The sequence below is a fragment of the Hyla sarda genome, chromosome 4 (genome assembly GCF_029499605.1).
Source record: "Hyla sarda isolate aHylSar1 chromosome 4, aHylSar1.hap1, whole genome shotgun sequence".
In the NCBI taxonomy this organism is placed as follows: domain Eukaryota; kingdom Metazoa; phylum Chordata; class Amphibia; order Anura; family Hylidae; genus Hyla; species Hyla sarda.
In genome coordinates this window covers 172,366,808-172,393,696 of record NC_079192.1, presented here as the reverse complement: position 1 = coordinate 172,393,696, position 26,889 = coordinate 172,366,808, and the positions used below count along the sequence as shown (strand labels likewise).

Below are 26,889 nucleotides of genomic sequence, written 5' to 3'. Positions count from 1 at the left end.
GCCTATTGCCACACTTCCCAAGAGCGATAGGTGAGTGTAAAATAAATGGATTGTCCACAGCAGTGCTGAACTTAAAACTTGCAGGAACTTTACTGAAGATTTTCTGTACATGCAGTATCGGTAACAGTCCAGATAACATATATAGACAGCACAGCATTGACTGACAGTTGCTTAGAACCGGAAAGTTCTCTTAAGATTAGGAGGATTGAATTTGCATAGATTCGCTGGATTTAGGGGTTGGATTAGGTCCAGAGATCTTGCGGAGATAGCGGGGAATTGTAAGAACTATCCGTCTCTAGCGCAGACCTAGGCCGCAAGGCTTTGGCCTAGTAATTGTCTTGAAAGTTGCGGAGGTCCTATCTCATCCAGTGTCAGCAACCCAAGAGAGCGATCAAGATGGCGCAGCTCCCTTATATGGGCAGGGGCTTGCCGTTTTGGATTGGTCCATATCAGCTGTCACTCACCGTTACATTGCATTGTGGGTGATCACCTGACTAAAATCACCAAAGGTCCTTTAGCAAACCATAGAGTTCTGAACTAAGTCACATGACTCGCAGGTCCTGCAATGCGAAACAAGGTAGGAATATTTAATATACATCATTACATTTGTATTTACATAAATTCTAGCTTACTGAGGGGTGACGAGGGGTTAACTAAGGAAGAGGACCCCTACCGTTCCTAGGGACTCTGACTTTGGGAACCTCACCACAAGGTAAAGTATGTAATACGGTACCTGGACACCAAAAACCCCCTTACTTAAAACAAATCGACTCCGACGCCTGTCCCCTAAGCAAACCATAGAGTTCTGAATTAAGTCACATGACCCACAGGTCCTGCGACGCAAAACAAGGTAAGAATATTAAATATACATTAAATATACATTAAATATACATTTGTAACAGAGAAAATAGCAAATTTCCCCAACCTCAAGGTAGGTGTTTGTATAAAATTGCAATAAGACCGTACTTCAATTATTCTATTGGTTTATTAAAAATAAATAATAACAAATTCCACTATCACAGGGCCCTTGTAGGAGAGAAAAATGTATTAAAAATACAATAAAATACAATCAATACACCACTGGATTGCTATAATAAATACTGGTTATTATGCAAAGTGATGTTCATTGAAAAATAGCAAAGGCTTTGTTGGATAAAACAGTCCTTGATAGTGTAACAATATTAGTCGTAGCACTGCTATATTGTCTCTGGTTGGATCCTTCTACATCAATTGTATCAAATGGTATTGTAAACAGAATAAATTCTTTTACCAGTTCCTTTGATGCTCCGTTACATTCAGCAATGTTTCACTGAACTGCAGATGCACTTGCAGAGAATAGGTGCTGGCGTGCACAAACGGCGGCTGGTCCTGACGGCGCAGGGACCGGGTGATGCCACCCGATGGAATCGATGGAATGTATGCAGAACCTCGTGGTTTCGGCGTCTGACGTCAGAGCTGATGCGGCCTTGAGGAGCTAGGACTGGTTGAGTGAAGACATAGATGTAGGTAAATGCTGGAGATGAATCGCTCGTTCAGAGCTGTAGGTGCTATTCAGATGATAAGTGTCCAGAGTCGTTCACCAGTGGGTATATAGCAATAAAAGTCCTTTTTGCAATAAGTGGCGTAAATTTAAAAGCAACTAGACGCGTTTCAGGGTGCTAATGTTATCCGACCCGTTCTTCAGTAGTCACTACTGCGACTGTCGCAGTTAATAAATACCAGACTACCCGTAGTCCATTTTAAAATTATTACTACGTAGTTAAGTTTTGGAAAACTTGCTTTCTCGCTTTCCAGTCAAAATGTCGCATGAAAAATCGCTTAGTCGCAGGTGCAACACTTGTGCAACATTTTTAGTAACTAAATCGCTTGATAAATGTCTGTCATTGTCTATAAACAAAAACATAGTTGACACAAATTTCATGTACAACCATATACATAGCACACATGCCATGCATACATACGCATAAGCATACACAAGCATACATTTTACATTATATATGCATATATATCCAAAAAACAATATAAACAGTGTAATGTAAAGTCATACATGCACACTGCATATTCAGTATATATACATACAACATATTGTTTAGACATATGAATACTTTAATATGTAAAACATTGTACATACACAGCATATACACAGAGTATGGTTATGGTTATGTCTGTACACTGTACATAAAGCCCAGATTTATCAAACTGCGCGAGAGAAAACATTTAGTGATTTTTCCCAGCAACCAATCACAGCTCAGCTAAAGAGCTCTGGTAAAGTGAAAGCTTAGCTGTGATTGGTCGCTTTGGGAAAATCACTCTATTTTTTTCTCTCACACAGTTTAATAAATCTGGGCCAATATTTATAATTATTTCATATACCGTACAAGCCAAATATACATACAATACAACATGCATTATACAGCCAGGAGGATAACAGTTCAGTCTATGAAGTTGCAAACTGACATCACAGGCAAGGAGCCAGACCCCCAGCACCCGCACTGCCTCCACACTACAGCAGGGGTCAGGACCTGCCTCTTTCTATGAGGAATGTCTTGCTGCTGCAAAACCAGCAAGGAACAGTATGGTCATGTGACTAAAGAGGGCAGGATACTTCTAGGAAGTGCCCCTGCGAAGGCAGCCAACGTGTATCGGCACTGCAGGCTCCAGGTAGGGCTGCCACCTTTCCCTCAGAAAAATACCGGTCATGGGTGTGGCTATGTGGGGGGGTGGAGTTACAAAAGGGGAGGGGCCAGATTGCACAGGGGCTGAGGGATCAGGGGTTTAAGAAATGGCATGGGGAATGGGAGGGGGGTTTAAGAAATGGCATAGGGGATTGGAGGGATACAATATATATGAAGGGGGAATTTTCCTATATCGCACAAAAAATTTACATTTAGAGAATACCTACCAAAACCCTATTTATGCCAGCGGCGGCGGTAGTGGTGGTGCGCGACAGCAACGCTGGCTCTCTCTGATGACGAGTGACGTCCCCCAGCGCAACGTCAGATAAACAGGCTAATCAGACAGTATCACACATGACAGATTTAGATACACAGGCTCAGCAGATAGTATCCCAAATGACAGATATAGATACACAGGATCAGCAGACAGTATCACACATGACAGAATTAGATACACAGGCTCAGCTCACAGTATCACACATGACATGATTAGATACATAGGCTCAGCAGACAGTATCGCACATGACTGGATTAGATACACAGGCTCATCAGGCAGTATCGCACATGACAGGATTAGATACACAGGCTCATCAGGCAGTATCGCACATGACAGGATTAGATACACAGGCTCATCAGGCAGTATCGCACATGACAGGATTAGATACACAGGCTCAGCAGACAGTATCGCACATGACAGGATTAGATACACAGGCTCATCAGGCAGTATCGCACATGACAGGATTAGATACACAGGCTCATCAGGCAGTATCGCACATGACAGGATTAGATACACAGGCTCATATCCCACATGACAGATTTGGATATACAGGCTCAGCAGACAGTATAACACATGACAGGATTAGATACAGAGCGCAGCAGATAGTTTCACACATTAAAACATTAAATCAGTGTTTCCCAACCAGGGTGCCTCCAGCTATTGCAAAACTACAACTCCCAGCATGCCCGGACAGCGAAAGGCTGTCTGGGCATGCTGGGAGTAATAGTTTTGCAACAGCTGGAGGCACCCTGGTTGGGAAACACTGCATTAAATACACAATTTTGCAGAGAGGTCTCACCAGTCTCTTGTCTTCACTTTCTCCTTTCCCCGGGCGGCTCCAGGTTAAGGAATGTCCGGGGTTGAGGAGGAATGGGGTGGGCAAATATTCATCCCATGGGGCCACATGAGAAACTAAAAATATTGTGGAGGGCCGGGTAGTTTTTCCCCAGATTAGGCAGCATAGTTGTCCCCCAGATTAGGAGCACAGTTGTCCCCCAGATTAGGAGCATAGCCGTCCCCCAGAGTAGGCAGCATAGTTGTCCCCCAGATTAGGCAGCATAGATGTCCCCCAGATTAGGAGCATAGTTGTCCCCCAGATCAGTATAGTTGTCCCCCAGATTACGAGCATAGTTGTCCCCCAGATCAGTATAGTTGTCCCCCAGATCAGTATAAATGTCCCCCACATTACGAGCATAGTTGTCCCCCAGATCAGTATAGTTGTCCCCCAGATCAGTATAGTTGTCCCCCAGATCAGTATAGTTGTCCCCCAGATTACGAGCATAGTTGTCCCCCAGATTACAAGCATAGTTGTCCCCCAGATTACGAGCATAGTTGTCCCCCAGATTACGAGCATAGTTGTACCCCAGATTAGGCAGCTTCCCCCCCCCACACACACACATATATACACACATATACACAGACACACATATACACACACACACACATATATACACAGACACACAGAGACACATGTACAGACACATGTAAACACAGACATATATATATACACAGACACATATATACACACAGGGGGAGATTTATCAAAACCTGTGTAGAGGAAGAGTGGTGCAGTTGCCCATAGCAACCAATCAGATCGCTTCTTTCATTTTTCACAGGCCTCTTTAAAAATGAAAGAAGCGAGCTGATTGGTTGCTATGGGCAACTGCGCCACTCTTCCTCTGCACAGGTTTTGATAAATCTCCCCAACAGACACATATAAACACAGACACATACACACACAGACACATATATACACAGACACATATACACAGACACATATATACACAGACACATATATACACAGACACTCACCCGCCCTGCGCAGCAGAGGGAGACAGGACACACGGCCTCTCCTCCTCTCCCCTCCCTGCTCTGCCTATGGAGGGTTGTAAGACTGCACGGCAGAGAGAAGGCGGGGGAGGGGGAGAGAGGAGACAGGAGGTGCACGCCCCCTCCCCAGCACTGTACAATCTCTTCCTGTCATCGCATGGAGCTCTCCCTGTCACAGGCTGGTGGTGTCAGACCTGGGCATTGTACGGCCCGACAGTCAGTGGGCTTTGTGTCGGGGGCTGAAACTGTAGTCACAGGCAAAATTTAGTTGCCTGTCATGAAAGAAGTGCTCTTCTGGGGATGCTGCTCAGTCCGCCCCTGTCAGTGAATCAAAAATACCGGCCATTGCATGGCCGGTATTTTTCATCCAAACTTACTGGCACAGCCCAGAATGTAGATGAAAATACCGGCTGTGCTGGTAAAATACCGGCAGGGTGGCAACCCTAGCTCCAGGCCCCAGCAGTAAGTCAGGCAGGGAGAGAGAAAAGGACAATACTTTCTCTTTCTCTCCCTGCTGTTTTGTTTAGTGTAAGAGAGCAGGGCACAGCTGGGCCAAAACATTCAGGGCACTTATTGTTTTATGTTTATGCCTACCAATCCTCTCTGGTATTATGTATAGGTCTATCAAAAGTCTCAACTAACATTAGATGGATATGTGCTCATATCCTAACAACTACCTGAAAGGTAATAGCCAAAAACTGTAAATTACCGAACACTCCTATCTTCACCGAGGTAATAATCTAGGTTAACCAATAAATCACAAGCTTATATACACCAGAATAAAAACACAAACTCATTGGAAAATGTGGTCATCTAGCCCACACCCCCATAGCACTGTCCAACAGTATAATATAAAAAAGGCAGATCTTTCCGACTTTCCCAAATGGAGCTGAGAAGACCGTCCTTCCTTAGTTCACAACCCAAACATCTTAACATGTAAGTGTCACAACCTCCCACCAGTACTGCACTTTGAGACAAACCACCACATGTAACAATAGATATGCACAACTAAATCTTAGGCTGGGTTCACACTGTATTTTTTATCTCTGTTTTACTGTTTCTTTTATAGTACATTCAATTTTGCTGTATGCAAAAACATTGGCAAATGGGAAATGGATTATGCTGTATGGCATACAGCAACATATTTTATTTTTAGCATCTCTTGCTGTATATGTTTTTTTCCTTTTCATGTGTATAAAATGTACACAATACAGTGTGTGTATACATATCTATCTATCTATATATATATATGTGGTCAGGACAACTATCAGAAATGAGCCCCGTAAAATTGAGGTAGACAGAGGAACCCCAGATATAGATAATAAAGGAGAATTGGGACATACATGATCAATAACCTTAAACCACTCTTGAATAGCCTTTATTGGACACCGATTATTTCCGGAAGGAAAATATTTAATGACATCAACTTTCCAAAAATAAACCAGAGGTATTGGCCTACCATGTCCAGATCCGTCCAGCCGTTCACCCGTTATCTTCATTTTTCAATATATGCAAATCATCTTCTAACTGGCACGGGCGGGGTTACTGCCTTCATCTGGAAATGTGAAGTCAGCATCGCCCGGCCCGCAGCACCGCCCAGCTTATGCATATTCATGCCCTCCCTCCGCATCTCCCTCTCCTCCCTGCTCTGTATGTGACTGCAATGCGCATGTGCCGGCTTACTGCACCTTTACTTACTACACCCTTACTGCAGCTCCACTCCGCTGGAATGAAGCTGCGCTGAAGTCGCTTCCGGGTGTACACAGGAAGCCAGCACATGCACAGTGGAGACACATACAGAGCGGGGAGGAGAGGGCATGAATTTCCTTAAGCGGCGCTGATGTCCCAGTGCCAGATGAAGGCAGTAACCCCGCCCGTGCCAGTTAGAAGATGAATTGCATGTATTGAAAAATGAAGATAACGGGCGAACGGCTGGACAGATCCGGGCATGGTAGGCATCATATTGATCCCCCCCCACTACCAGCCAGTACCTCTGGTTAGTGTGAGACCCACACCAGACCATCTTACTTTTACGAAGATAAACACCCTTGACATTATTACAACAGAACTCACTAGGTCTTAAAAACCCATAGAATGTTAAATATGTAGCTGTTTTAAAAAGCAAAATATCAAAAAACCCAAAAGGCGATCTGGATAATGCATCTGACATAGATCTAAACAACTGACCTGACACAGGTTGCTGTGTAGTGCCAACCGTATTACTGCTTTTGAATATACCTTTCAAGATAGACCAGACAGGATGGGCAGAAAACAATGATGGCTGGTCTGGATTTTCAAGAGAATAGAAATGTTGTATCCCGGAAAGATATAACTTAATGGTGTAGTGTGAGAGGTTACAATTTGAGTGGCAGAAGGCAACAAAAGAAATTAGGTATTTGACATGACCAGAGCCCTCGGGTGGATATGTAGGTCTGAAATCATTAACCTCTTGGGGACACAGGGTGTATGCATACGCCCTGCATCCCAGCTCCTTAAGGATCCCGGGTGTACGCCTGTGGAAACTCCGGTCTCCGCAGCTCACTGCGCGGGGACCACACCGGGATGCCTGCTGAAATTATTCAGCAGGCATCCCATGCCAATGCCTGGGGGGTCCTGAGATGAACTAGCCTGTGATGTAGTGAGACTAATAGTAACCTGTGAAACAGAAGCAGTGGTAGAAGGCCTATCCCTGTTTTCCATAACCTCCATTCTAGACTGAAAATCTGATACAGAAGATGACATAGAAGTAAACATAGCATGCAATTGAGTCAGAGATGTTTGGATAAAGTCTAAAGAGGCAGTCTCTTGACTAGGGCCTGCATCGTCAGAGGACAGAAGATGGAACAATTCTGCCTTCTTGGCAGAAGCTCGGTATGGAATATGTCTTCTCTGTAACTTTGTTGTGAGTTTCGGAATAGTCCACACTCTGTATGATAGTATACTGTCATGTTCTGATCATCAGGGAGAGAAGCAGTCTAGTCCATGTCCGAGGTGTGTGACATAATGCTATAAATCATAAACCCAACATAAGCCGAACTAACCCTGCACCAAAAGTCACCCAGCTTAAGAATAATGTGCCTACCGAAAGTGTTTGAGCTGCTGGTAACCAGCAATAACAGCTTGTAAATCGAGGGCAGAAATAACAAAACAATAGGTAAATGAAACATATACAGTATATACGAACCATAGTGCCTGAAGTCGTGACAGGACTTAACACCGAGTGCCTGTAGTCGTGACAGATAACAAAGAATACGCATAGTCCGTAATTGACATAGTGCCGAGCGTGACCACCGTGCCTGTAGCCGTGACAGGTAACAACCCAATTATACCCCCTGAGACCGTAAGGAAATCAAACGTAACCATCGTGCCTGTGGTCGTGACGGGTCACCTTGTGAGCGTATCGTTTATTAAAGAGAAAAACATGCAACACCATAACACCTGTAGTCGTGACAGGTAATGAGTAATGACTCAGCATGCAACCTAAAACCAGAAGCAAGCGTAACTATAATGTCTGTAATTACGTCAGGCAAGTGTATTGTACCATGATGCATTACCGTCGTGCCTGTAGTCGTAACCGTGTATTGTCTATAAAAAGAAATTACAGGTTACCCCACTGTACCACAGAGCCTATAGTCGAAATAGGTAACTGCTGATAGCATGACCATGTATCCTGAAAATGTATACCATAGCACCTCAAGATATAGTAGGTAATAGCATGACCGTAGGGCCGAAACAGCGTGACTGTGGACTCAGACTAACGCTCCGTGAACAATACCCCAAATCAGTATAACAAAGTACAGTGATCACGGATGCACCGCATACAGGCTTGAACGAAGCCCCAAACCGACCCTGCACCCCCCTTCCGCAGATTGCCCCGATCTTACTTGAAAGCCGAACACTACTATCAGAGCCCAAGTGTGCTGGCTGTAACATGCTGTTGAGAAGTGGCGTCTCGCAAGTGGAACCGGAAGTCCGGTAAATCCGCCTGATGACATGGTAGGAGGGGAAAACTAGCAGCTTATATGGAGGGGAGTTGTCCCTCCCACAAATCCGGCTAACTTAGCCTAAAACATATACATACACACTGCTCAAAAAGTTAAAGGGAACACTTAAACAACACAGTGTAACTCCAAGTCAATTCCACTTCTGTGATCTCACACTGTCCACTCAGTAAGCAACACTGATTGACAATCAATTTCACATGCTGTTATGCAAATGCAACAGTCAACAGGTGGAAATTATAGGCAATTAGCAAGACACTCCCAATAAAGGAGGGGTTTTGCAGGTGGTGACCACAGACCACTTCTCAGTTCCTATGCTTCCTGGCTGATGTTTTGGTCACTTTTCAATGCTGGTGGTGCTTTCACTCTAATGGTAGCATGAGACAGAGTCTACAACCCACACAAGTGGCTCAGGCAGTGAAGCTGATTCAGGATGGCACATCAATGTGAGCTGTGGCAAGAAGGTTTTCTGTGTCTGTCAGCGTAGTGACCAGAGCATGGAGGCGCTACCAGCAGACAGGCCAGTATATAAGAAGACCTGAAGGAGGCCGTAGGAGAGCAACAACCCAGCAGCAGGACCGCTACCTCCGCCTTTGTACAAGGAGGAGCAGGAGGAGCACTGCCAGAGCCTTGCAAATTGACCTCCAGCAGGCCACAAATGTGCATGTGTCCACTCAAACGGTCAGAAACAGACTCCATGATATCCACAGGTGGGGGTTGTGCTTACAGGACGTTTGGCATTTGCCCACAAACCCCAAGATTGGCAAATCCACCACTGGCGCCCTGTGTTCCTCACAGATGAAAGCAGGTTCACACTGAGCACATGTGACAGACGTGACAGAGTCTGGAGACACCATGGAGAACATTCTGCTGCCTGCAACAGCCTCCAGCATATCCGGTTTGGCGGCGGGTCTGTAATGGTGTGGGGTGGCATTTCTTTGGGGGGCTGCACAACCAAAGGTAGCCTGACTGCCATTAAGTACCGAGATGAGATCCTCAGACCCCTTGTGAGACGTATATAGGATAAGGTTTATTGTGACGCATTTCGGAAGGCTTACAAGATCGCCTCCTTCCTCAGGCATACAACCTACATACAGGTTGTATGCCTGAGGAAGGAGGCGATCTTGTAAGCCCTCTGAAACGCGTCGCAATAAACCTTATCCTATATACTCACGGGCTGCCCGGCCATTCTGTAAGACTCTCCTGGAAGGGGATGATGTGAAAGGCAATGCTATCCACACATCTCCCCTAGTGAAGTAAGTCTACCTCCATGTCAATTTACCTTAATTTGGTTTGACTGTTATTTTCTTCTGAACCGTCCCCGAGCGCTGATTTTTCTGTTTGTCTTTATCCACTGTTCCTGTGATGTAGATGTATATGAAGTAAAACAGTTATGATAAACATATGGAGGCAATTGATAGAACCTAAATGCTGCCTTGTTTGGTAGCTAGTAAATAGAATTGCTGATCCAAGACATGTCTAAATAAACTGTTATATTTAATACTGATTATTACTTTCTTTCTAGGTTAAAACTCTAATATACATTCGTATTTAGAAAAAGCTCTCCCCCTTCTGTGAGTACAGCTGTAACCCTGAAATCTCTCTCTGCTCAGGGCCATGTCCCTCATTCTCCTCCTTGTGTCCTTCATGTTTTCAACAGCTCTATAAGAGAAGCCCCCTTGCCCTATGACCAACAGACACCATGTTGCTCTCTCGAAGACTGTTTGTTCTTCCTTCTTTCTCTAGGCTACAGAACTACCACTCAGTGGTGAGTGAAGGCTCTGCTGTGGTCAGTTCTCAAACATCAGCAACTCCTTTGCCCTATGACCAACTGCCTGGTGACTGGAAGAAAGGATGGAGTGGCTTGTACCAGTTTTGGAAAAAGGGTGGATTCTACAACATTCATCATCTCATGGTGGAAAATTACCAGCGCTTTGGACCTATATACAGGTATGAGAGAAAGATACCACCTATTGTTATTACACCATAAATTTGATGACACAACATTACTGTTAAAGAGCCTACAGATGACAAACCACATGATAATTGCTAAATGAACCTTGTACAAACTGGAAAGATTAATACAAAGGGAGTTAACTTTACTTATGAGAAGCAAATGTTTTCATATTTTATAAAGAATCATGACTGCTGTCAGAGAATACAGATAATAGGAAACTGTTTATATTACAGACCTAAGTGAGAAAGTGAGAGATCACTGCCCAATTATTATTATTATTATTATTATTATTATTAATAATAGTAATAATAATAGAGAAGAAACAGCCATAGCTTATGTTGCATATATTAATCTGTGCAGGATATTTTAGTAAGCAAGAAGACTACTACATCACAATAATTGTACATTGAGCTAGCTGCACATAACTTACATAATTTTGACCTTTGTAACTATTATCATACAATTGACTACATCTCAAATTACACGGAACAAGTATTTCAGAGGGGTGATTCTCTTCTAGAAATTACCAGTCTGTATAGTATAGAAAAAACTGTCACAGATAAGCTAGCTGAGTATGTCAGAACAGGGTCTACAGATGTTTATTCTAATGACCTTTCCCTGCAAACATTAAAGGGGTTATACTTCACAAATGTAGAAAAGGTAATTCAAGCGTATCTAATCTGACAGGGATCTGTATTTCAAAGCCAAATTTCTTAAAACACAATTTGATCAACATATATAAGCACCCGCTCTACTTCGTAGCAACTGCTTTAAAGTGGATACTTATTTTATTGTGCAGCACTGCATGGCATCACAGCGCCTGCAGCAACCCAGCGGTTCAACAGCATAGCTGCTGTCAAGATAAGCTCACTTGACTCTGGGCCACAACCCAGCCTGACATAGCATACAGAGAGGACACCACACAGCATCAGTACCAGGTGAAAAGATTGTGTGGCCTCAGTCAGTGAACTGAGAGCGAATAGGTAGATACCCTTGTGCCATCTCCTGTGTTGGTATTAAGTAAAAAAAAAAAATATATGGGCTCCCTGCTAGTCTCCCCCAAATAATCCCTGGGTGGAGCTAGTTTATCTCTTCTCTCTTAGCTCTTGCTTCCTGCTGAGGTCCAGTGTAGTCGTGCCTAGTGTGTGTGTCCAGAGTGTTGGAAACCTCAAAGTCCAGTCCTGCAGCCACCATCATTTCAAGCAAGCTAAAGTCACAGCTTTATAAGTCAAGTCAAGTCAGTCCCTGTCATCTGTCAAGTCAGTGTGGTCTTCATTTAATTGTCCAGTCCTACTACAAGTCCCAGCAAGCCCTTAAGGTCTCTGCATGCATCACTGGTCACCTCCTTGGGCCCTGGCTGAACTGTATAGACTTTACCAACTGTTTACCCTCAGTAAAGCTACCATTGTCAGTAACTTGGCATCAGAGTCTTTATTGCCCCCGTACCTAGCCCAGGATCCAGCGGTATACCTTCGGGTGGTTATAGGCTAAACCATGCCCTGGCGTCACAAATACAAGGGGTTAATGCCATCTTCCCCTAGGGTAACAACATCTGCCCTTTCCCACACACCCCGTCACCATACAAATATATCACAACAGTCAGGACATTCATTTTACATTGATCTATTGTAGAAACATTGCTTAAAGGGGTTGTGCACCGCCCTGCCTTTCAGAGCTCCGCTCGCAGTGTCTGGAAGTTCATTACTCCGAACGCCGTGTGCGGGCTTCCATGTTTGCGGACGCCGGGCGTGACGTCACGCCCGGCCCCTCATGACGTCACGCCCGTCCCCTCAACGAAAGTCTATGGGATGGGGGCGCGACCACTGTCACGCCCCCTTCCCATAGACTTTGATAGAGGCGGTGGCCGTGAACACGGAAGCCCGCACACAGCATTCGGAGTAATGAACTTCCGGACACTGCGAACTCCGAAAGGCAGGGCAGCGCACAACCCCTTTAAACATGAGGTTCTTAGTACACATTAGCCCTGATTTACTAAGAATGGAGTGTTTATCTTGGAGTGATTTCAGGTTTACTCCGAGTATTTTTCTCCGATTTACTAATCTGACGCCCATCTCTATATTTTTTTTGTACCGCACGGACTTATAAAGCAGGGGAGCAGGTGGCATGCTCCTCCCCAGCCATATACAGTGTACTTTTACTTTTATTTTTAAATTCCCCTCCGGGAGCCTTGAATGGCCAGTACTGAGGAGCCATTCAGGGCTCCCGGCGGGTTTTCAAATAGAATCGCTGGGGGAATGTATATGTCTGGCCCCCCACAGCTTCTATATATCTTGCCCCCTGCGGCGCTATATGTCTTGTCCCCCGGCAGCGTATGTGTAAGTATACATTCCCCCTGGCAGTGCATGTGTATATATGCATTCCGCGCAGCTCATGTATATATATATATATATATATATATATATTCCCCCCCGCAGCACTATCATATACCCCCTGCAGCGCATGTATATATATATATATATATATTCCCCTCGCAGCGCTTTCATATGCCCCCCGCAGCACATGTATATATATATATATTCCCCCCGCAACGCTATCATGTCTCCCGCAGCGCATGTATATATATATATATATATTCCCCCCGCAGCACTATCATTTGCCCCCGCAGCACTATAATTGACAAGCATTCTATCAGAAGCGCATCTGGCCGGGAAGCTGGCTGCCCGATGCGCTGCTTAAAGAATACTTGTTATTCATAGCGCTGTGGCGGCATATGTGTATAGATGCACTGTGGGGCCAGATAATGTTATATGTCTGGCCCCCATAGTGCTTCTATATACATATTCCTCTGCAGCACTATGAATGACAAGTATTCTTTTAGCAGTGCATCGGGCAGCCGGCTTCCCGGCCAGATGCGCTGCCAATAGAATGCTTTTCATTCATAGCGCTGCAGAGGCATATGTATATAGAAGCACTGTGGGGGCCAGACATATAGCATTATCTGGCCCCCACGGTGCTATTGTACCCATATGCCGCCACAGCGCTATGAATGACAAGAATTCTTTAAGAAGCGCATCGGGCAGCCGGCTTCCGGGCCAGATGCGCTGCTAATAGAATGCTTGTCAATCATAGCGCTGCCGGGAGCTCATGATTGCGCTGCGGGGGTATGTATATACATGCACTGTGGGGGGCATATGATAGTGCTGCGGGGGGAATATATATATATATATATATATATATATACATGCGCTGCGGGGGGGGGGCACATGATAGCGCGGGGGTAATATATATATATATATATATATATATATATATATACATGCGCTGCGGTGGGTATATGATAGCGCAGCAGGGACAAGATATATAGAAGCTGTGGGGGGCCAGACGTATACCCCCCCAGTGATTCTATATATCTTTCCCCACCGCAGCTCTTCTATGTGAGAACTTCGCCAGGAACCCTGAATGGCTCCTCAGTACTGGCCATTCAGGGCTCCTGACGGGGAATTTAAAAATGAAAGTAAAATACACCGTAAATAGCTGGGGAGCGGAGCACGCCGCCTGGTCCCCTGCTTAATAACTTCTGATCGGATCAGGTCTCAGAAATGAGGCCTGATGCGATCAATCCCTCAGCCCCTGTACTACAACCCCCATCATGGAACACATTCTTTTCCATGATGGGGGTAGGATTCACTTGGTTTTGTGTAATTTCCTGACAGCTCAGAGCTGGCGGGTTTTGGTGAAGCAAAATTCACAGGTTTTCCTGTGTGTTTTTCATCACACTCACATTTTTGGGCTAACCCCGCCTGTTTTGAAGGGTTTAAAAAACTCTCTGTATGATGATATCTTTTGTCGGGAAATTGTGTCGCACAAAGTGTCGCATGGGTTATGCGACACAAATTTGGTCGCACAACCCGAGAAAAAGAGTCGGGTTGACATTAGTAAATCAGGGCTATTTTGTACTAACTGTAAAAGACCACTGGCCACTTCATGGCTACTTAAAGCATACCTGTCATAGTGCAACAACAACAAAAAAATTATCCATTGAAAAAGTGATATATTACTCAGTACCTAATCCTGATCATGTACCCACCTAATATTGGAACTACGACTAAATGTGGTGGAACAATACTGTCAACATAATGTTGGGGAACTACAACCTAATGTGGGGGAACTATACTGCCAACCTAATGTGGGGGAACTACAACCTAATGTGGGGGAACTATACTGCCAACCTAATGTGGGGGACTTATACTGCCAACCTAATGTGGGGGACCTTTACTGCCAACCAAATGTGGGGGAACTACAACCTAATGTGGGGGAACTATACTTCCAACCTAATGTGGGGAACTATACTGCCAGCCTAATGTTGGGGAACTACAACCTTATGTGGGGGGAAACTATTCTGCCAACCTAATGTGGGGGACCTATACTGCCAACCTAATGTGGGGGAACTATACTGCCAGCCTAATGTGGGGGAACTACAACCTAAAGTGGGAGAACTATACTGCCAACCGAATGTGGGGGAACTATAACCTAATGTGGGGGACCTATACTGCCAACCTAATGTGGGGGAACCATACTGCCAACCTAATATGGGGGACCTATACTGCTAACCTAATGTGGGGAAACTATACTGCCAACTTAATGTCAGGGAACTACAACCTAATGTGGGGCAACTGCAACCTAATGTGGGGGAACTAGAACCTAATGTGGGGGAACTATACTGTCAACCTAATGTGGGGGGAACCATACTGCCAGCCTAATGTGGGGAACTACTACCTAATGTGGGGGAACTACAACCTAATCTGGGGGAACTATACTGCCATCCTAATGTGGGGGAACTACAATCTAATGAGGGGGAACTATAATACCAACCTAATGTGGGTGACCTATACTGCCAACCTAATGTGGGGGGAACTATAATGCCAACCTAATGTGGGGGAACTACAGCCTAATATGGGATAACTATACTGCCAACCTAATGTGGGGGACCTATGCTGCCAACCTAATGTGGGGGACCTATACTGCCAACCTAATGTGGGGGAACTATACTGCCAACCTAATGTGGAGGGACTTATACAGCCAACCTAATATGGGGAGACCTATACTGCCAACCTAATGTGGGGGAACTGCAACCTAATGTGGGGGAACTACAACCTAATGTGGGGGAACTGCAACCTAATGTGGGGGAACTAGAACCTAAAGTGGGGGAACTATACTGCCAACCTAATGTGGGGGAAACCATACTGCCAGCCTAATGTAGGGGAACTACAACCTAATGTGAGGGAACTACAAACTAATGTCGGGGAACTATACTGCCATCCTAATGTGGGGGAACTATAATGCCAACCTAATGTGGGGGAACTACAACCTAATGTGCGGGAACTATACTGCCAACCTAATGTGGTTGACCTATACTGCCAACCTAATGCGGGGGAACTATAATGCCAACCTAATGTGGGGGAACTACAACCTAATGTGGGGGAACTATACTGCCAACCTAATGTGGGGGACCTATGCAGCCAACCTAATGTGGGGAAATTATACTGGCAACCTAATGTGGGGGAACTATACTGCCATCCTAATGTGGGGGAAATACAATCTAATATGGGGGAACTATAATGCCAAACTAATGTGGGGGAACTACAATCTAATGTGGGGGAACTACACTGCCAACCTAATGTAGGGGACCAATACTGCCAACCTAATGTGGGGGAACTATATTGCTAACCTAATGTGGGGAAACTATACTGCCAACCTAATGGGGGGAACTACAATCTAATGTAGGAGAACTATACTGCCAACCTAATGTGGGGGAACTACAACCTAATGTGGGGGAACTGCAACCTAATGTGGGGGAACTAGAACCTAATGTGGGGGACCTATGCTGCCAACCTAATGTGGGGGACCTTTACTGCCAACCTAATGTTGGGGAACTATACTGGCAACCTAATGTGGGGGAACTATACTGCCATCTTTATGTGGGGGAACTACAATCTAATGTGGGGGAACTAAAATGCCAACCTAATGTGGGGGAACTACAACCTAATGTGGGGGAACTATACTGCCAACCTAATGTCAGGGAACTACAACCTAATGTGGGGGAACTGCTACCTAATGTGGTGGAACTAGAACCTACTGTGGGGGAACTATACTGCCAACCTAATGGGCTAATGGGGGGGGGGGGGGAACCATACTGCCAGCCCAATGTGGGGGAACTACAACCTAATGTGGGGGAACTAAAACCTAATGTGGGGGAACTATACTGCCATCCTAATGTGGAGGAACTACAATCTAATGTGGGGAAACTATAATGCCAACCTAATGTGGGGAAACTACAACCTAATGTGGGGGAACTATACTACCAACCTAATATGGGGACCTATACTGCCAACCTAATGTGGGGGGAAATATAATGCCAACCTAATGTGGGGTAACTATACTGCCAACCTAATGTGGGGTAACTATACTGCCAACCTAATATGGGGGACCTATGCTGCCAACCTAATGTGGGAGACCTATACTGCCAACCTGATATGGGATAACTATACTGCCAACCTAATGTGGGGGACCTATGCTGCCAACCTAATGTGGGGGACCTATACTGCCAACCTAATGTGGGGGAACTATACTGCCAACCTAATGTGGAGGAACTTATACAGCCAACCTAATATGGGGAGACCTATACTGCCAACCTAATGTGGGGGAACTGCAACCTAATGTGGGGGAAATACAACCTAATGTGGGGGAACTGCAACCTAATGTGGGGGAACTAGAACCTAAAGTGGGGGAACTATACTGCCAACCTAATGTGGGGGAAACCATACTGCCAGCCTAATGTAGGGGAACTACAACCTAATGTGAGGGAACTACAAACTAATGTCGGGGAACTATACTGCCATCCTAATGTGGGGGAACTATAATGCCAACCTAATGTGGGGGAACTACAACCTAATGTGCGGGAACTATACTGCCAACCTAATGTGGTTGACCTATACTGCCAACCTAATGCGGGGGAACTATAATGCCAACCTAATGTGGGGGAACTACAACCTAATGTGGGGGAACTATACTGCCAACCTAATGTGGGGGACCTATGCAGCCAACCTAATGTGGGGGACCTTTACTGCCAACCTAATGTGGGGGAATTATACTGGCAACCTAATGTGGGGGAACTATACTGCCATCCTAATGTGGGGGAAATACAATCTAATATGGGGGAACTATAATGCCAAACTAATGTGGGGGAACTACAATCTAATGTGGGGGAACTACACTGCCAACCTAATGTAGGGGACCAATACTGCCAACATAATGTGGGGGAACTATATTGCTAACCTAATGTGGGGAAACTATACTGCCAACCTAATGGGGGGAACTACAATCTAATGTAGGAGAACTATACTGCCAACCTAATGTGGGGGAACTACAACCTAATGTGGGGGAACTGCAACCTAATGTGGGGGAACTAGAACCTAATGTGGGGGACCTATGCTGCCAACCTAATGTGGGGGACCTTTACTGCCAACCTAATGTTGGGGAACTATACTGGCAACCTAATGTGGGGGAACTATACTGCCATCTTTATGTGGGGGAACTACAATCTAATGTGGGGGAACTAAAATGCCAACCTAATGTTGGGGAACTACAACCTAATGTGGGGGAACTATACTGCCAACCTAATGTCAGGGAACTACAACCTAATGTGAGGGAACTGCTACCTAATGTGGTGGAACTAGAACCTACTGTGGGAAACTATACTGCCAACCTAATGGGCTAATGGGGGGGGGGGGGGAACCATACTGCCAGCCCAATGTGGGGGAACTACAACCTAATGTGGGGGAACTAAAACCTAATGTGGGGGAACTATACTGCCATCCTAATGTGGAGGAACTACAATCTAATGTGGGGAAACTATAATGCCAACCTAATGTGGGGAAACTACAACATAATGTGGGGGAACTATACTACCAACCTAATATGGGGACCTATACTGCCAACCTAATGTGGGGGGAAATATAATGCCAACCTAATGTGGGGTAACTATACTGCCAACCTAATGTGGGGTAACTATACTGCCAACCTAATATGGGGGACCTATGCTGCCAACCTAATGTGGGGGACCTATACTGCCAACCTGATATGGGGGAACTATACTGCCAACCTAATGTGGGGGGACCTATACTGCCAACCTAATATGGGGAGACCTATACTGTCAACCTAATATTGGGGAACTGCAACCTAATGTGGGGGAAATGCAACCTAATGTGGGGGCAACTATACTGCCAACCTAATGTAGGGGAACTATACTGCCAACCTAATGTGGGGGAACTATACTGCCAACCTAATGTTGGGGAACTAGAACCTAATGTAGGGGACCTATACTTCCAACCTAATGTAGGGGAACTACAACCTAATGTGGGGGAACTATACTGCCAACCTAATATGGGGGAACTGCAACCTAATGTGGGGGAACTATACTGCCAACCTAATATGGGGGAACTACAACCTAATGTGGGGGAACTATACTGCCAACCGAATGGGGAAGACCTATACTGAAAACGTAATGTGGGGGACCAATACTGCCAACCTAATGTCGGGGGAACCATATTACCTACCTGCGGGAACTACAAGCTAATGTGGGGGAACTGCAATCTAATGTGGGGGAAACTATACTGCCAACCTAGTGTAGGAGACCTATACTACCAACCTAATATGAGGGACCTATACTGCCAGCATAATGTGGGGGAACTACAACCTAATGTGGGGAAACTATACTGCCAACCTAATGTGGGGGAACTATACTGTCAACCAATGTGGGAGAACTAGAACCTAATGTGGGGGAACTATACTGCCAACCTAATGTGGGGGGAACTATACTGCCAGCCTAATGTGGAGGAACAACAATGTAATGTGGGGGAACTACAACCTAATGTGGGGGAACTATACGCCCAACTTAATGTGGGGGACTTATACTGCCAACCTAATGTGGGGGAACTTCAACCTAATGTGGGGGTACTATACTGCCAATCTAATGTGGGTGACCTATACTGCCAACCTAATTTGGGGGACCTATACTCCCAACCTAATGTGGGGGAACTATACTGCTAACCTAATGTGGGGAAACTATGCTGCCAACCTAATGTGGGGGAACTACAACCTAATGTGGGGGAATTATACTGCCAACCTACTCTGGGGGAACTATACTGCCAACCTATTGTGGGGGAACTATACTGCTAACCTAATGTGTGGAAACTATACTGCCAACCTAATGTGGGGGAGCTACAAGCTAATGTGGGGGACATATACTGCCAACCTAATGTGAGGAACTATACTGCCAACCTAATGTGGGGGAACTATACTGCCAACCTAATGTGGGGGAACTATACTGCCAACCTAAAGTGGGGGATTTACAACCTAATGTGGGGGAACTATACTGCCTACCTAATATGGGGGACCTATACTGCCAACCTAATGTGGTTGAACTATACTGCCAACCTAATGTGGGGGAACTATGCTGCCAACCTAATGTGGGGGAACTACAACCTAATGTGGGGGAACTATACTGCAAACCTAATGTGGGGGACTTATACTGCCAACCTAATGTGGGGGACCTATACTGCCAACCGAATGGGGAAGACCTATACTGACAACCTAATGTGGGGGACCTATACTGACAACCTAATGTGGGGGAACTACAACCTAATGTGGGGGAACTATACTTCCAACCTAATTTGGGGGACCTATACTCCCAACCTAATGTGGGGGAACTATACTGCTAACCTAATGTGGGGAAACTATGCTGCCAACCTAATGTGGGGGAACTACAACCTAATGTGGGGGAATTATACTGCCAACCTACTGTGGGGGAACTATACTGCCAACCTATTGTGGGGGAACTATACTGCTAACCTAATGTGTGGAAACTATACTGCCAACCTAATGTGGGGGAGCTACAAGCTAATGTGGGGGACATATACTGCCAACCTAATGTGAGGAACTATACTGCCAACCTAATGTGGGGGAACTATACTGCCAACCTAATGTGGGGGAACTATACTGCCAACCTAAAGTGGGGGATTTACAACCTAATGTGGGGGAACTATACTGCCTACCTAATATGGGGGACCTATACTGCCAACCTAATGTGGTTGAACTATACTGCCAACCTAATGTGGGGGAACTATGCTGCCAACCTAATGTGGGGGAACTACAACCTAATGTGGGGGAACTATACTGCAAACCTAATGTGGGGGACTTATACTGCCAACCTAATGTGGGGGACCTATACTGCCAACCGAATGGGGAAGACCTATACTGACAACCTAATGTGGGGGACCTATACTGACAACCTAATGTGGGGGAACTACAACCTAATGTGGGGGAACTATACTTCCAACCTAATTTGGGGGACCTATATTCCCAACCTAATGTGGGGGAACTATACTGCTAACCTAATGTGGGGAAACTATGCTGCCAACCTAATGTGGGGGAACTACAACCTAATGTGGGGGAATTATACTGCCAACCTACTGTGGGGGAACTATACTGCCAACCTATTGTGGGGGAACTATACTGCTAACCTAATGTGTGGAAACTATACTGCCAACCTAATGGGGGGGAGCTACAAGCTAATGTGGGGGACATATACTGCCAACCTAATGTGAGGAACTATACTGCCAACCTAATGTGGGGGAACTATACTGCCAACCTAATGTGGGGGAACTATACTGCCAACCTAAAGTGGGGGATTTACAACCTAATGTGGGGGAACTATACTGCCTACCTAATATGGGGGACCTATACTGCCAACCTAATGTGGGGGAACTATACTGCCAACCTAATGTGGGGGAACTATGCTGCCAACCTAATGTGGGGGAACTACAACCTAATGTGGGGGAACTATACTGCAAACCTAATGTGGGGGACTTATACTGCCAACCTAATGTGGGGGACCTATACTGCCAACCGAATGGGGAAGACCTATACTGACAACCTAATGTGGGGGACCTATACTGACAACCTAATGTGGGGGAACTACAACCTAATGTGGGGGAACTATACTTCCAACCTAATGTGGGGAACTATACTGCCAGCCTAATGTGGGGGAACTACAAACTAATGTGTGCGGAAACTATACTGCCAACCTAATGTGGGGGAACTATAACCTAATATGGGGGAACTATATAGCCAACGTAATGTGGGGGACCTATACTGCCAACCTAATGTGGGGGAACTATGCTGCCAACCTAATGTAGGGGAACTATAACCTAATGTGGGGGAACTATACTGCCAACCTAATGTGGGGTCCTTTACTGCCAACCTAATGTGGGGGACATATACTGCCAATCTTAATGTGGGGGACCTATACTGCAAACCTAATGTGGGGGAACTATACTGCCAACCTAATGTGGGGTAACTATAACCTAATGTGGGGGAACTATACTGCCAACCTAATGTGGCGGACCTTTACTCCAAACTAATGTGGGGGACCAATACTGCCAACCTAATGTCGGGGGAACCATACTACCTACCTGCTGTGGGGGAACAACAACCTAATGTGCCGGAAATATACTGCCAGCCTAATGTGGGGGAACTACAAGCTAATGTGGGGGAATTGCAACCTAATGTGGGGGGAAACTATACTGCCAACCTAATGTAGGAGACCTATACTACCAACCTAATGTGAGGGACCTATACTGCCAGCCTAATGTGGGGGAACTACAACCTAATGTGGGGAAACTATATTGCCAACCTAATGTGGGGGAACTATACTGTCAACCAATGTGGGGGAACTAGAACCTAATGTGGGGGAACTATACTGCAAACCTAATGTGGGGGAACTATACTGCAAGCCTAATGTGAAGGAACAACAACCTAATGTGGGGGAACTACAACCTAATGTGGAGGAACTATACTCCCAACTTAATGTGGGGGACCTATACTGCCAACCTAATGTGGAGAACTACAACCTAATGTGGGGGTACTATACTGCCAATCTAATGTGGGGGACCTATACTGCCAACCTAATTTGGGGGACCTATACTGCCAACCTAATGTGGGGGAACTATACTGCTAACCTAATGTGGGGAAACTATACTGCCAACCTAATGTGGGGGAGCTACAACCTAATGTGGGGGAACTATACTGCCAACCTAATGTGGGGGAACTATACTGCCAACCTAGTGTGGGGGAACTACTCCCTAATGTGGGAGAACTATACTGCCAACCTAATGTGGGGGAACTATACTGCCAACCTAATGTGAGGAACTATACTGCCAGCCTACTGTGGGGGGAACTACAACCTATTGTGGGAGGAACTATACTGCCTACCTAATGTGGGGGACCTATACTGCCAACCTAATGTGGGGGACCTATACTTCCAGCCAAATGTTGGGGAACTACAACCTAATGTGGGGGAACTATACTGCCAACCTAATGTGGGGGGACTTGTACTGCCAACCTAATGTGGGGGAACTATACTGCCAACCTAATGTGGGGGGACTTGTACTGCCAACCTAATGTAGGGGAAATATACTGCCAACCTAATGTGGGGGAACTACAACCTAATGTGGGGGAACTATACTGCAAACCTAATGTGGGGGACCTATACTGCCAACCTAATGTGGGGGACCTATACTGCCAACCGAATGGGGAAGACCTCTACTGACAACCTAATGTGGGGGACCTAGCTGCCAACCTAATGTGGGGGAACTACAACCTAATGTGGGGGAACTATACTTCCAACCTAATGTGGGGAACTATACTGCCAGCCTAATGTGGGGGAACTAAAACCTAATCTGTGCGGAAACTTTACTGCCAACCTAATGTGGGGGACCTATACTGCCAACCTAATGTGGGGGAACTATACTGCCAGCCTAATGTGGGGGAACTACAACCTAAAGTGGGAGAACAATACTGCCAACCTAATGTGGGGGAACTATAACCTAATGTGGGGGAACTATACAGCCACGTAATGTGGGGGACATATACTGCCAACCTAATGTGGGGGAAATATACTGCCAACCTAATGTGGGGTCCTTTACTGCCAACCTTATGTGGGGGACCTTTACTGCCAATCTTAATGTGGGGACCTATACTGCAAACCTAATGTGGGGGAACTCTACTGCCAACCTAATGTGGGGAAACTATAGCCTAATGTGGGGGACCAATACTGCCAACCTAATGTCGAGGGAACCATACTACCTACCTGCTGTGGGGGAACTACAACCTAATGTGCAGGAAATATACTGCCAGCCTAATTTGGGGGAACTACAAGCTAATGTGGGGGAACTGAAACCTAATGTGGGGGGAAACTATATTGCCAACCTAATGTAGGAGACCTATACTACCAACCTAAAGTGAGGGACCTATACTCCCAGCCAAATGTGGAGGAACTACAACCTAATGTGGGGAAACTATACTGCCAACATAATGTGGGGGAACTATACTGTCAACCAATGTGGGGGAACTAGAACCTAATGTGGGGGAATTATACTGCCAACCTAATGTGGGGGGAACTATACTGCCAGCCTAATGTGGAGGAACAACAACCTAATGTTGGGGAACTACAACCAAATGTGGGGGAAATATGCTCCCAACTTAATGTGGGGGAACTACAACCTAATGTGGGGGTACTATACTGCCAATCTAATGTGGGGGACCTATACTGCCAACCTAATTTGGGGGACCTATACTGCCAACCTAATGTGGGGGAACTACCCTGCTAACCTAATGTGGGGAAACTATACTGCCAACCTAATGAGGGAGAGCTACAACCTAATGTGGGGAAACTATACTGCCAACCTAATGTGGGTGAACTATACTGCCAACCTAGTTTGAGGGAACTACTCCCTAATGTGGGAGAACTATACTGCCAACATAATGTGGGGGAACTATACTGCCAACCTAATGTGAGGAACTATACTGCCAGCCTACTGTGGAGGAACAACAACCTAATGTGGGGGGAACTATACTGCCTACCTAATGTGGGGGACCTATACTTCCAACCTAATGTGGGGGACCTATGCTGCCAACCTAATGTGGGGGAACTATACTGGCAACCTAATGTGGGGGAACTATACTGCCATCCTAATCTGGGGGAAACTATACTGCCAACCTAATGTGGGGGAACTATCATGCCAACCTATTGTGGGGGAACTATACTGCCAACCTAATGTGGAGGAACCTATACTGCCATCCTAATGTGGGAGAACTCTACTGCCAACCTTATGTGGGGGGGGGGGGGGGGGACCTATACTGCCAACCTAATGTTGGGGAACTATACTGCCAACCTAATGTGGGGGGGACCTATACTGCCAACCTAATATGGGGGGACCTAAACTGCCAACCTAATGTGAGGGAACTATACTGCCAACCTAATGTCGGGGAACTACAACCTAATGTGGGGGAACTGCAACCTAATGTGGGGGAACAAGAGCCTAATGTGGGGGAACTATACTGCCAACCTAATGTGGGGGGAACCATACTGCCAGCCTAATGTGGGGGAACTACAACCTAATGTGGGGGAACTATAATGCCAACCTAATGTGGGGGAAACACAACCTAATGTGGAGGAACTATACTGCCAACATAATGTGGGGGGACTTGCACTGCCAACCTAATGTGGGGGAACTATACTGCCAACCTAATGTGGGGGGACCTATACTGCCAACCTGATATGGGGGAACCTAAACTGCCAACCTAATGTGGGGGAACTATACTGCCAACCTAATGTCGGGGAACTGCAACCTAATGTGGGGGAACTGCAACCTAATGTGGGTGAACTACAACCTAATGTGGGGGAACTATACTGCCAACCTAATGTGGGGGGAACCATACTGCCAGCCTAATGTGGGGGAATTACAACCTAATGTGGGGGAACTATAACCTAATGTGGGGGAACTATGCTGCCATCCTAATGTGGGGGAACTACAATCTAATATGGGGGAACTATAATGCCAACCTAATGTAGGGGAACTATACTGCCAACCTAATGTGGGAGACCTATACCACCAACCTAATGTGGGGGAACTATAATGCCAACTTAATGTGGGGGAACTACAACCTAATGTGGGGTAACTATAGTGCCAACCTAATGTGGGGGCCCTATGCTGCCAACCTAATGTGGGGGACCTATACTGCCAACCTAATGTGGGGGAACTATACTGCCAACCTAATGTGGGGGCACCTATACTGCCAACCTAATATGGGGAGACCTATACTGCAAACCTAATGTGGGGGAACTATACTGCCAACCTAATGTGGGGGAAACTATACTGCCAACCTAATGTGGGGGAACTATCATGCCAACCTAATGTGGGGAACTATACTGCCAACCTAATGTGGGGGAACCTATACTGCCAACCTAATGTGGGGTAACTATACTGCCAACCTAATGTGGGGGACCTATACTGCCAACCTAATGTGGGGGACCTAAACTGCCAACCTAATGTGGGGGAACTATACTGCCAACCTAATGTCGGGGAACTACAACCTAATGTGGGGGAACTGCAACCTAATGTGGGGGAACTAGAACCTAATGTGGGGGAACTATACTGCCAACCTAATGTGGGGGGAACCATTCTGCCAGCCTAATGTGGGGGAACTACAACCTAATGTTTGGGAACTACAACCTAATGTGGGGAAACTATACTGCCAACCTAATGTGGTGGAACTATAATGCCAACCTAATGTGGGGAAATTACAACCTAATGTGGGGAAACTATACTGCCAACCTAATGTGGGGGACCTATACTGCCAACCTAATGTGGGGGAACTATAATGCCAACCTAATGTGGGGGAACCACAACCTAATGTGGGGTAACTATACTGCCAACCTAATGTGGGGGACCTATGCTGCCAACCTAATGTGGGGGACCTATGCTGCCAACCTAATGTGGGGGAACTATACTGCCAACCTAATGTGTGGGGACCTATACTGCCAATCTAATATGGGGAGACCTATACTGCCAACCTAATTTGGGGGAACTATACTGCCAAACTAATGTGGGGGAACTGCAACCTACTGTGGGGGAACTAGAACCTAATGTGGGGGAACTATACTGCCAACCTTATGTGGGGGACGTATACTGCCAACCTAATGTGGGGGAAACTATACTGCCAACCTAATGTGGGGGAACTATCATGCCAACCTAATGTGGGGGAACTATACTGCCAACCTAATGTGGG

General features: G+C 45.9%; 1 protein-coding gene across 3 annotated transcripts in view; it reads left to right on the top strand.

Moving 5' to 3' along the window:
- Positions 1-1,372: 1,372 nt before the first annotated feature.
- LOC130368706 (cholesterol side-chain cleavage enzyme, mitochondrial) overlaps positions 1,373-26,889 on the top strand; it is a 150,157-nt gene continuing 124,640 nt past the window's right edge. The window contains exons 1-2 of one of the 3 annotated variants that reach the window (XM_056572760.1): positions 1,373-1,502; positions 10,530-10,733. In XM_056572760.1, the coding sequence (XP_056428735.1) occupies positions 1,501-1,502; positions 10,530-10,733 (206 nt within the window). In that variant the 5' untranslated portion in view covers positions 1,373-1,500. Of the gene's footprint in view, positions 1,503-2,529; positions 2,662-5,650; positions 5,719-10,529; positions 10,734-26,889 lie in introns of those variants that run through there. The other 2 variants (XM_056572761.1, XM_056572759.1) reach the window with 2 other exon arrangements.